This window comes from Pelophylax lessonae (assembly GCF_965119305.1).
Source record: "Pelophylax lessonae genome assembly, chromosome: 2".
Classification (NCBI taxonomy): Eukaryota; Metazoa; Chordata; class Amphibia; order Anura; family Ranidae; genus Pelophylax; species Pelophylax lessonae.
The window spans coordinates 750,507,203-750,519,985 of record NC_138769.1 but is presented as its reverse complement, the minus strand read 5'-3'; the positions used below and the strand labels follow the sequence as shown (position 1 = coordinate 750,519,985).

General features: G+C 45.7%; 1 protein-coding gene across 1 annotated transcript; it reads right to left on the bottom strand.

The window, feature by feature from the left end:
* Window positions 1–11,285: 11,285 nt before the first annotated feature.
* Window positions 11,286–12,251, bottom strand: LOC309546045 (olfactory receptor 52Z1P-like; the record flags this gene model as incomplete). The annotated part of the gene is made up of 1 exon (XM_082245523.1): window positions 11,286–12,251. The coding sequence occupies one exon, from the start codon at window positions 12,249–12,251 to the stop codon at window positions 11,286–11,288; it is 966 nt and encodes a 321-aa protein (XP_082101649.1).
* Between the last annotated feature and the right edge of the window lie 532 nt (window positions 12,252–12,783).

The following is a 12,783-nucleotide window of genomic DNA, read 5'->3' as shown; positions in this document are numbered from 1 at the left end:
GCAGATTGGGGAGATTCTGTGCCTGAGGATCGCAAAGTGGTCGGCATCCGGTGTATCTGGAGGATATTTAAAGGCTCTCCTTACAAAGAGTTCTGGTGAGTGAGCAATACCTAAGGGGGACACGTGGTGTGGTGGAAGTCTTTTCTTGTGTCTTCATCCGTGGATATTATTCTCCTGTGGATTTTGTCTCATTCACAAAGGTGGACTCTATATGTGGACTCTTTTATTGGGTTTGCTGAGCGCTGCTTATGTGTTGAACTCTTCATACTTTCTGACTTTTAAGAGGATTAAGCACATGTTTTTACCATTTTGATTATTTTAAAGCAGCAGCTATATGCCCGGTTAACGTATTTATATCTGGCATATTGTTTTATGTTTATTTTTTCCTGAGCGCGGGGTGATTGCGATAATATTCAGTTATTGTCATTATTATCTCAGTCTGTGTTTATTACACCAGTTATATGATTAATCTAATGACAGTATGTAAAAAAAAAAAAAAAAATTGTATTTAATTTTTTAATGTCACAAAAAATTACCACAACTGTTATGCCTTTGTCTTATTTGCAAAAAGTGGTGATTTTGGGAGGTATTTGTACCGTCCTGGCATTTTAGGGTCTCAAAAAATGAGATAGTCCGTTGTTACATCAGGATTGATCATTTCTTAGATTAATATCCCATAGTTTGGAGACTTTATAACTTTCACACACACCAATCAATATACATTTATTGGGATTTTTTTGTTTTGTTTTACCAAAGACATGTAACAGAATACATTTTGTCCAAAATGTATAAAGAAATGTAATTTTATTGGATATGTTTTATAACAGAAAGTAGAAAATATTGTTTTATTTTCATAATTTCTAGTCTTTTTTCCATTTGTATATAAAAAAAAAAATTAAAACCCACAGAGGTGATCAAATACCACGAAAAGAAAGCTTTATTTGTGTGAAAAAATGATGTAAATGTCATTTGGGTACAGCTTTGTATAACTGCACAATTACCAGTTAAAGTAGCCCAGTGCTGAATAGCAAAATATGTCCTGGTCATGGGGGGAATCCTTCCAGAGATCAATTAGTTGAAGAGGACCTGGCACCCGCTCTATGGACTCCAGGAAAAAAATCTTCATTATAAAAAAAAAATCCCAATTTCTCCATGCTCAGGTGAAAGTGTCCCCTACTTCCTCCTCTGTCCAGTCCTGGAGATCCTCTTCAAGGCAGAACTACACTTTGTCCTTCTACTCATTTCCTGCTATCCCACCTGTCACTGACATGCTCCTCCAGGGGGCGCCTCATGAGCATTAAAGAATAGACCATGGAAATACTGGCGTAGCGTCAGTTTTCAGTGCCTGGGCCAAGGCAAGTCATCTGTGTCCCCTAACCTGTAGACTTTTACCCCCTCTAGATTCCTCCACTCTGATCACACATCCAGAATGGTTTAGAGTTAGGGTTTGGGGTTAGGGGTTAGAGTTAGGGATGGGGTTAGGTTTAGTATTTGGGGTTAGAGTTAGGGTTGGGGATTAGAGTTAGGATTAGGGCTAGGGTCAGGTTCAGGGTTTGGGATTAGGGGTTAGAGTTAGGGTTGGGGTTAGAGTTAGGGCTGGGTCTAGGGTTAGGGATTAGGGTTGGGGTTTGGGGTTAGAGTTAGGGTTAGGGCTAGGGTTAGGGGTTAGAGTTGGGGTTAGGGGTTAGAGTTGGGGTTAGGGGTCAGAGTTAGGGTTAGAGTCAGGGTTTGGGGTTAGTTAGGGTTAGGGCTGGGGCTAGGGGGGTAGTGTTTGAGGCTAGAGTCAGGATTAGGGCTAGGGTTAGGGTTTGGGGTTAGGGGTTAGAGTTAGGGCTAGGGTTAGAGGTTTGAGATACGGTTTGGGGTTAGAGCTTGGTTTAGGGCTAGGGCTAGGGTTGGGCTTAGGGTTTGGGGTTAGAGTTAGGGTTTAGGGGTTAGAGTTGGGGTTTGGGGTTAGAGTTAGGGCTAGGGGTTAGGGTTTGGGTTAGAGTTAACAGTAGGGGTTAGGGTTTGGGGTTAGAGTTAGGGCTGGGGCTAGGGTTAGGGTTGGGGTTAGAGTTAGGGCTAGGGTTAGGGATTAGGGTTGGGGTTTGGGGTTAGAGTTAGGGTTAGGGCTAGGGGTTAGAGTTGGGGTTAGGGGTTAGAGTTAGGGTTAGGGGTCAGAGTTAGGGTTAGAGTCAGGGTTTGTGGTTAGAGTTAGGGTTAGGGCTGGGGCTAGGGGGATAGGGTTTAAGGTTAGAGTCAGGATTAGGGCTAGGGTTAGGTTTAGGGTTTGGGGTTTAGAGTTAGGGTTGGGGGTTAGGGGTTAGAGTTAGGGATGGGGTTAGATTTAGTATTTGGGGTTAGGGTTGGGGATTAGGGTTTGAGGTTAGGGGTTAGAGTTAGGGTTGGGGGCCAGGGTTAGGGGTTAGAGTTAGGGTTTTGGATTAGAGTTAGGATTAGGGCTAGGGTTAGGTTCAGGGTTTGGGATTAGGGGTTAGAGTTACGGTTTGGGGTTAGAGTTAGGCTTAAGGCTTTGGGTAGGGTTAGGGGTTAGGGTTGGGTTTAGGGTTTTGGGTTAGAGTTAGGGCTGGGGCTAGCGTTAGGGGATAGGGTTGGGGTTAGGGTTTGGGGTTAGTGTTAGGGCTAGGGTAAGGGGTTAGAGTTGGGGCTAGGGGTTAGAGTTAGGGCCAGGGTTTGGGGTTAGAGTTAGGGCTGGGGCTAGGGTTAAGGGGTTAGGGTTTGAGGTTAAATTCAGGATTAGGGCTAGGGTTAGGGTTAGAGTTAGGGTTTGGGGTTAGAGTTAGGGTTAGGGCTGAGGCTAGGGGGATAGGGTTTGAGGCTAGAGTCAGGATTAGGGCTAGGATTAGGGTTTGGGGTTTAGAGTTAGGGTTTGGGGTTAGGGGTTAGATTTAGTATTTGGGGTTAGAGTTAGGGTTGGGGATTAGGGTTTGAGTTTAGGGTTAGGGGTTCAAGTTAGGGTTGGGGGTGGGGGCCAGGGTTAGGGGTTAGAGTTAGGGTTTTGGATTAGGGTTAGGATTAGGGCTAGGGTCAGGTTCAGGGTTTGGGATTAGGGGTTAGAGTTATGGTTTGGGGTTAGAGTTAGGCTTAGGGTAGGGTTAGGGGTTAGAGTTGGGCTTAGGGTTTGGGGTTAGGGTTAGGGGTTAGAGTTAGGGGTTAGAGTTGGGATTAGGGGTTAGAGTTAGGGCCAGGGTTTGGGGTTAGAGTTAGGGCTGGGGCTAGGGTTAAGGGGTTAGGGTTTGAGGTTAGATTCAGGATTAGGGCTAGGGTTAGGGTTGGCGGTTAGAGTTTGGGGTTGGAGTTAGGGTTAGGGGTTAGAGTTGGGGTTAGAGTTAGGGTCAAGGTTTGAGGTTAGAGTTAGGGTTAGGGCTAGGGTTAAGGGGTTAGGGTTTGAGGTTAGTCAGAATTAGGGTTAGGGTTAGGGTTAGGGTTTGGGGTTAGAGTCAGGATTAGGGTTGGTGTTGGGGTTAGGGTTTGGGGTTAGAGTTAGGGTTAGGGCTAGGGTTAGGGGTTAGAGTTGGGGTTAGAGTTAGGTCCAGGGTTTGGGGTTAGAGTTAGGGTTAGGGCTGTGGCTAGGGTTAAGGGGTTAGGGTTTGAGGTTAGAATCAGGATTAGGGTTAGGGTTGGGGTTAAGGTTTGGGGTTAGAGTTAGAATTATGAATAGGGTTAGGGTTTTCCCTTGAAGGTCAATGTCAGGACTTAGGGATAGGGTTAGAGACCTCCCACAGGTCAAAGGTCAGGAGGTGTAGCTTCTCTCCATCCAAGTGTGCTTGCCTACTGTACTATGAGATGGCAATTCCTCTTTATGGAGAGATCTTGGGTTTACCTCCGCCCTAGACCGGAAGTGACACCATGATGTCACTCTAGTCCTCCAAGGCCATAGAGGCGATCAGAAACTGGCCTCTGGTAACCTCTACTGTCAGATCTTTTTTGGACTTTTTTGGACCAGTAAAAGCGGTAAGCCTGAGAAACACCAGCTAGCAGTGGGAGGAGGGGGGGGGGGCTCCTTCGGAAAATGATCCAGCAGGTAATTATTCGTTTGGAACACTTTAATTGGAAAGAGAATAGCCAGCTTTTTCTGTAGACCTCAATGTTTATTTTAAGCCCTAAAGAAAGAGGAGTCCTTGTTCCCCTGAAACGCGTTGGTTCGATGCAGTTGTTTCTATTTTCTCAACTCCCCTTTCTCTAACTCACCTTTCAACTTGTATATTATTGGACACAAGGCGCTCCTTTCTCCTCCTACTTTTCCAAGTCTACATGCAGAAACAACCTTAAGGTCATATTAAAAGGCATCAGACCAAACCCCAAAAAGGCCCACCAGCGCCATCCACAAACTGGGAGCAAACCATCGGAAGGGACTTCTTCCTGCTCGCCCACTGTAAGAGAAGCTCAGTTGGAAACCAGATGGCCATGTTCATGCTCATAATTATGGGCAAAGGCTCAATACAGAATGGGCATTGGCGGGAATGCACACAAACGTATTAGTGTGTGCACAAGAAACGTGCATATGCGCATGCGCACGAGCACGTGCAAACGTGCACTCACTGGTGCCAAACGGCCTATTTAAGCTGTACTATGAACTATGGCATGAACAGATTGCTGAGTGGTCTTCAGCTAGTTCCTGTTTACCTGTGCCTTGACCTGCGATATCTGCCTACCCATGCTTGCCCTTGACCTATCTCTGAAATTCCCGCCTGCCTATTGTGACCTCGGCTTGTACTCTGACTCTGCTCCTGTCTTGTGCTTCTGTGCCTTGCTGCCTGACTGTGTACCGATTCTGGCCTGTATCCTAAATCTGCTTCTGTCTTATGTTTCTGTACCTTCGCTGCGCGGCTGCTGATGACCTCTTGGCTTGTGTCCTGGCTACGCTCCTACCTGCTGATCCACCTTTATCGTGTTCCAGTTCCTGGTTCCCATCTGGTGATCCACGGTCATCTGTTTCCTGCAAACCTCATCTGGCGCTGCCTGTTATACTGGCCCTCTTACCACTCTATGTCCTCACACCTCCTGTCAGCACTACCAGGGGTGTTGGACAAGAGGTGCAAGAGAAGCCCCCTCTCCAGCTCCAGTGACTGGTCAAGTCAGTCCAGCCCTAACAAGTCACTTCCCTACTCCTCCGGGAACCTCTGCCTACCGCTACTGCTGTCCCTGACAGGCGCATATCCCGTCCCTACACTAGCCACTTGCAAAATGCACACCAAAACCCGGGGACTTAAAAAGACCCTTCGTGACCCAAGATGGTCTACAGGACCCAGCATAGCCACCTCATCTGGCGCTGCCTGTTATACTGATCCTCATACCACTCTGTGTCTTCACACCTCCTGTCAGCACTACCACGGGTGTTGGACAGGAGGTGCAAGAGAAGCCCCCTCTCCATCTCCATCTCCATCTCCACCATGTACGTAACACCCACCCATGACTAGTGACTGGTCAAGTCAGTCCATTCCTAACAAGTTACTTCCCTTCTCCTCCAGAACCTCTGTCTACCGCTAGTGCTGTCCCTGACAGACGCATATCCTGTCCCTACACTAGCCACTCACGAAAAGTGCACCAAAATCCTGGTACTTAAAAAGACCCTTTGTGACCCAAGATGGTCTACAGGACCCAGCATAGCCACCTCATCTGGCGCTGCCTGTTACACTGACCCTCATACCACTCTGTGTCTTCACACCTCCTGTCATCACTTCCAGGGGCGTTGGACAAAAGGTGCAAGAGAAGCCCCCTCTCAATCTCCATCTCCACCATGTACGTAACACCCACCCATGACCAGTGACTGGTCAAGTCAGTCCAGGCCTAACAAGTTGTTTCCCTACTCCTCCGGAACCTCTGCCTACCGCTAGTGCTGTCCCTGACAGGCGGATATCCTGTCCCTACACTAGCCACTCGCGAAATGCACACAAAAACCCGGGGACTTAAAAAGACTCTACTTGACCCAAGATGGTCTACAGGACCCAGCATAGCCAACCGAGGTGGAGACCGAGGATATCATAGAGAAACCCAGTTTCTGTGGACTCCCTCCTCCAGCTGCATTTCTGTTCTGGACCCGAGCCCCCTGCAGTGGAGAATGTGAACAGTTGGGTATGTTGGGTTGATGACATCAAGAGTGATGTCACCAGGTGACCCCGCCCCTTATTTTATTTTACAGCAGGATGTGGCGGAGCTGTCAGATGGTGGGAGCCAGCGTTGGGTGTTGACTTTTTTTGTTTTCGGGTCGGTGGTGATGTTCATCATGATCAACGCTAAAATTTACTTTGGGGGACATGTTTTTTTTTTTTTTTTAATAAGGGAATATTCAAAAACTTTGTGAGTTTTTACTTACTTTTTTACACTTTTTTTGGTGAAAGAATACCCCATCACATGTGGGGGCGGGATATGGGAGCCCTGTTGAGGGCATGTGGCCTGCAATAGTTCAGGGGGGCTCTCGCTTGTTCCCCCCCTTTCCTAGCCTGCCAGGCTGCATGCTCAGATAAGGGTCTGATAAAGATTTTGGGGTGGACTTCCACACCATTGTTCTTAATTATGGGGTGGGTTTCCCCTCAAAATCCATAGATTTTTAAAAACAATAGATCCCCCAGCAACAGTAGATTCCACACACAACAGTAGACCCCCACCAGCAACAACAGATCCTACACACAGCAAAGACCCCCGCAGCAACAACAGATCTTTAAAGCGGAGTTCCACCCTGGTTATACATTTTTTTACAAAAATACCCCCGGGACAGTCAGGGCTAGCACATTCCACAATGGCTAGCCTCTGATCTGTCCCGGGTTGCACTTACCTTTCAGGAGATATACTTACCTTGAAATTGTCTTCTCCAGCGCTGCCATCTCAGGTGTGGGCAGCTTGAAGCCAGCACGATCCTCTTCCGCGTCCTCTTCGGTCCTCTTCCTCCTTCTTCGGTCCCACGATGCACTGCACCGGCCCCGACGTCACTTCCGGGTCGCGCGCGTCATCCCTCCACAGCTTCTGGGCATGCCCAGAAGCTGTTTAGAAGGGGATGACGCGCGCGCCCCGGAACTGACGTCGGGGCCGGTGCAGGCGCAATGATTCCTGGGAGCTATGACGTTCAGCTCCCAGGAATCATTGCAAAAGCCAGGAAGTGACGAATCGCCGTGGCCGCCGAGGGGAGGAAGAAGGAAGTAAGGTGAGTATATTTTCTCTAAAAGGTAAGTGAAAAAAAAAAAAAATTGCGATTATCCATTTGTTTTTCAGGTGACCGGGAGCGAGAAGATGGAGGTAAGTATAAATTTCGGGTGGAACTCCGCTTTAAGCAGCCAGCATCAATAAACATTTCAGCAGCCAATAAAAATAGAGTTCTCCCTTAACATTAGATCCCTCTCAGCAACAATTGATCCTAAGCAACATAAGGCCTACCAGAAACAACAGACCCCCACAAGCAACAATAGACCCCCACATATAAATAAATCCCCTCCATCAACAATAGATCCCCCAGCAGCCAGCATCAACTGACCCTCCAGCAGCCAGCAATAATAGAGCTCTCCCTCAACAGAAGATTCCCAGAAACAACTGACCACCATCAACAATAGAGCTCTCCCTTAAAAGTAGATCCCTCTCAGCAGCAATTGATCCTCAGCAACATAAGGCCCACCAGCAACAATAGACCGCAAGAAGTAACAATAGACCACCACAAAAAATAGATCCCATCCTTTGACAATAGATCCCTCAGCAGCCAGCATCAATAGACCCTCCAGCAGCCAGCTATAATAGAGCTCTCCCTCAACAGAAGATACCCAGGAACCACTGACCCCTAGCAACAATAGAGCTCTCCCTTAACAGTAGATCCCTCTCAGCAGCATCTGATCCTCAGCAACATAAGACCCACTTACAACAATAGACCCCCTCAAGAAACAATAGACCAACCCCTTTAAATAGATCTCCTCCATTGACAATAGACCCTTGAGCAGCCAGCATCAACAGGCCCTCCAGCAGCTAACAATAATTGAGCTTTCCCTCAACAGAAGATCCCCAGCAACAATAGAGCTCTCCCTTAACAGTAGATCCCTCTCAGCAGCAATTGATCCTCAGAAACATAAGGCCCCCAGCAGCTAGCAACAACAGACTCCCACAAACAACAATAGACCACCACAAAAAAATAGATCCCCTTCATCAACAATAGACCTCTGAGCAGCCAGCATCAACAGACCCTCCAGCAGCCAGAAATAATGGAGCTTTCCCTCAACAGAAGATCCCCAGCAACAATAGAGCTCTCCCTTAACAGCAGATCCCTCTCAGCAGTAATTGATCCTCAGAAACATAAGGCCCACAAGCAACAATAGACCCCCACAAGCAACAATAGACCACCACAAAAAATAGATCCCCTCCATCAACAATAGACCCTTGAGCAGCCAGCATCAACAGGCCCTCCAGCAGCTAACAATAATAGAGCTTTCCCTCAACAGAAGATCCCCAGCAACAACTGACCCCCATCAACAATAGAGCTCTCCCTTAACATTGAAAGCCATTGGTGGAAGAAAGCCATAAGAAGTCCTGTTTGCAGTTTGGGAGAAGCCATGTGGGGTAATGAGCTCTGCTCAGAGGAGACCAAAATTGATATTTTTGGCCTAAAAGTAAAACTCTATGTGTGGGGGAAAACTAACATCGCACATCACCCTGAACACACCATCCCCACTGTGAAACATGGTGGTGGCAGCATCATGGTGTGGGGATGCTTTTCTTCAGCAGGGACAGGGAAGCTGGTCAGAGTTGATGGGAAGATAGATGGAGACAAATACAGGACAATCTTAGAAGAAAAGACTTGAGACTGGGGCGGAGGTTCACCTTCCAGCAGGACAACGACCCGAAACATCCAGCCAGAGCTACAATGGAATGGTTTCATGTGTTAGAATGGCCCAGTCACAGTCTAGACCTAAATCACATTGAGAATCTGTGGCAAGACTTGAAAATTGCTGATCACAGACGCTCTCCATCCAATCTGACAGAGATGAGATATTCTGCAGAGAAGAATGGGCAGAAATGTCCTCTCTAGATGTGCAAAGCTGGTAGAGACATCCCCAAAAAGACTTGCAGCTGTAATTGGAGGGAAAGGCAGTTCTACAAAGTATTGACTCCAGGGGGAAGGGGGGTGAATACAAACGCAGCCACACAGATTTATTTGTATAATTTATCATTTTCCTTCCACTTCACAATTATGGCCGCTTTGTGTCGGTCTATCACATAAAATCCCAATAAAATACATTTACATTTTTGGTTGTAACATGAGAAAATTTGGAAAATTTCAAAGGGTGTGAATACTTTTTCAAGGCACTGTAGGTGCTCTGGAACCCACCCCCACCCTCGCCCCCCCCCCCTTTATGTGTCCTGACTTTACCCGTCCCTTCTGAGTTCCTGGGACCTTCATGGTTGGAGAGAGAGCAACAGGAGATCAGTGCATATCTGTTCACTGATCTGCTCTGGGCATTATGAACCTGGAAGCACTGTGAGCACTTCTGGGTTCAGAGCAGTCAATCTCCAGCCACTCTGGCCTGAGAAGAATAAACCATAGACTCTACTCACTCAGCATCAACAGAGTGCAGAGATGATCATAGTGGTCTAATAGACCACTGTTGCCTCATGAGTTTATGTGTAATCTCCATTACTGTGTTGCCTGAGGAGGAGTTATGTATAAATCTCCTATAGTAATTGTAAATAAATGGATGTAAATATTTATTTTTCAAGATATTGAGTGTTGATGTCAAACACATAGATGAATATTAGTGTAGACTTTTAAGTCTGACCAGCAATAGTAATTTGATTAACAAGTCCAAGCCAGACGGACCGGATTTAGTAATCAATGGCTAATAAATCAGTTTAAAATGCAGGCCTGAGCTACTAGGGGGCATCTGCTATTTACATTTAAACACATACTGATAGTATCACCCTGTAATTAAATTCTGGTGAGCCAGACATCCTGGGGCCTATGCTATATGATGAATAGACTATGTCATGTCCGCCCTTATTTCAGTTTCCATATCAAAGAACTCTCATTAAGATATGCAATGAAGATGGACTATCTGTTGAAGGGTTGGACAATGTGCCCCGGAGATGAACCTTGCATATCTTAATTTTCAATTTCAGAAGAAACCAGGAGGTATTTTTAAATTCTCCCTCCAACAGAGAGGAAGGGGTTAGCAAGGGGCAGAATTATGCTAAGCTAGGCGAGGAGGGAGTTGTCCAATCCTGAACGAGATACGCCCAGACGGAGAAACAGGGCAGGATACCTGAACCAATCAGAATAGCCCTATACAAGTCTATGCAATATAGATCTATAATAGTGAAGGTAAAGGGAGAGGAACTTCCTCTCTTGCATTATGAAACTCCCATGGGAAGGGTAACTATAGACTTTTAAGGTATACATTGCTTGTCCTCTTTGTGTTGGTAGTGCTGTGTTTGTATATGAGTATCATACTCTATATTTGTTCAGTTAAACTAGGAATATTTTCCATTTTTGTATGTACTATAGATAGATTGTTGTAAATTAATTTAGGCTTTCAGGCTATATACCAATAAAACTAATATTGCGGTTTTGAAGCTTTCACTCATGGTCAAAGAACTCTCATTTAACCCGAATATTGTCTGAGGTAAATTAAATATCTTCTGGGTAACAACCACAGATCGTTAAAGAGAACCTGTCACCTACACTATGCTTCCACATAGTAGGCTTGACAGCAACCTTGTGCTGGCAATTCTTTAAACTCCAGGAAAAATATCTTACGCCTCCTTTCCTATGTAGAAAACAAAAAAACACTTTGATGTTCTGCACATTTCCTGTAAGCCCAGCCGGCCATTTACATCTCCTTTCCCTTTGGGGCCTATTATTATCATTTATGAATGGGCCACCCACCAAAGAATTTCTTATCTGTGTCTCCATCAACCTCTTAAAACTTATAAAATACTTAGGTTCCCATATGTATCTATTCATGACTAAGGCTGGCCAAATTTCTTTCTTTCAACCACGGGTTGCCCGTCGAGCCATTTTATTTTCTAGGCAGGGGGCGGGGAAGCCGTCTCCACCAGGGGAAGACAGTGATTAATGCTAGCAGACATAACAGCCGCATGCAATAATCACATGTAATATCCGGCAGGCTGGTTGTATCTAATTTGATTAATCTGCCCATAGATGGTTTGCATCTTGGCCGGTTCCTACTGAACTGGCCGAGAGTCTAACCATCTATGGCTGACTTAATGGAAAGTCACTTTTTCTTCTGTTTTTTGCCTTTCGCTGACAGCATAAAACACAAACATTCAAGCACCTGACCTATGAAAGCTTAAAAACATTTTCCCCCAAAGACAAAGGGTGTCCCTCTACAAAGCATTGCCAAGGCCCTCTGGCGAATCTCTCTGGTTTTAACGCCATAGATGATCGGGTTCATCATCGGTGGGACAAGGACATAGAGGTTGGCGAAGATGATGTGGAACTGTTGAGAGATGTGTCTGTGGCCGACTCTGTGAGCTATGAAGCTAAAAAATGCCGGTATGTAGAAGAGAACGATGACACAGGTGTGACACACGCATGTATTGAAGGCCTTGAAACGAGCCTCGGAAGATGAAAGCCTCAGAACCGCTGAGATAATAGCAGAATAGGAAATTATAATGAGGATCAAGTCCACACCGGTGGAACAGGTGGCTATGACCAGTCCATACACCACATTTACCATTATGTTAGAGGTCGCCAACCTAGCCACAGACATGTGCTCACAGTAGGTGTGTTCTATGACGTTGCTTCGATGGAATGGTAATCTGTTGAGAAGAAAAGCAAATGGCGTAATTACGAAGATACTTCTGAAAAGGGCCACCATGGCTGTCTTCTGTATGAATGAATTGGTGAGAGTTGAAGTGTAAGATAAAGGGTGACAGATGGCGCAGTAACGGTCGTACGCCATGGAGAGCAAAATGGCAGATTCAGTACAAAAAAAGAAATGGATGAAGAACACTTCAGTGAGGCATCCAATGAAAGAGATCCCATGATTACCAAACCAGAAGATGCTGAGGGTCTTCGGTACGGTGGTAGAGCTCAAGAGGACATCGCTGGTTGCCAACATCATGAGGAAGATATACATGGGTAGATGGAGACTCTCATTGGCTGAGATAACCAAGACCAAGGCGGAGTTTCCCAGAAGTGACAGAACATACATGATGGAGAAAGGGATGGAGATCAGGAGATGTGAGTCCTCCAGGCCAGGAATTGCCATCAGGAGGAAATAATCAGGGTGGAAACTGGTGGAATTTGACATTTTCAACTTTATTTTGTAAGCCGCCAATCTACTTGAGTGAGAAAAACATCAAAAGTTGAAATATTTTTACAAAATTGTGTTATTTAGGAGAAATACTAATAAATATTTACTTATGTTTTTATTAATTACTTATTTACTTATGTTTTATTTATTATGTATTTATTTATTTGGAGTGCAGAAGGGTTGGATTTATCCCTAGCTCCTCTCTTTATATTTTCTGGAAGGCTTCTGTTGGTAAATAATCCCTGATTTCCTGCCAGGGTAGAAAGTGTGACAGGAGTCAGTTTGGGCATGGGGGTTGTGGACCCCAAATCCCTTTAAAGAGGTTGGGAGGCACCATGTCCAGCCTTGTGTGGCTTATTTATGTTTAAGTCACCCTGCATCTTTTATGGATGCAGGGTGACCGGGAGGGGGGTGTACACTGAGAATATGGTTTGGACTACTTCAAATGGGACAGTATATGCATTACCAATATCTCTCAGGAAATATGGAGATCTACCTTATTCCTAAGGTATACACTGTAAGGCACAGG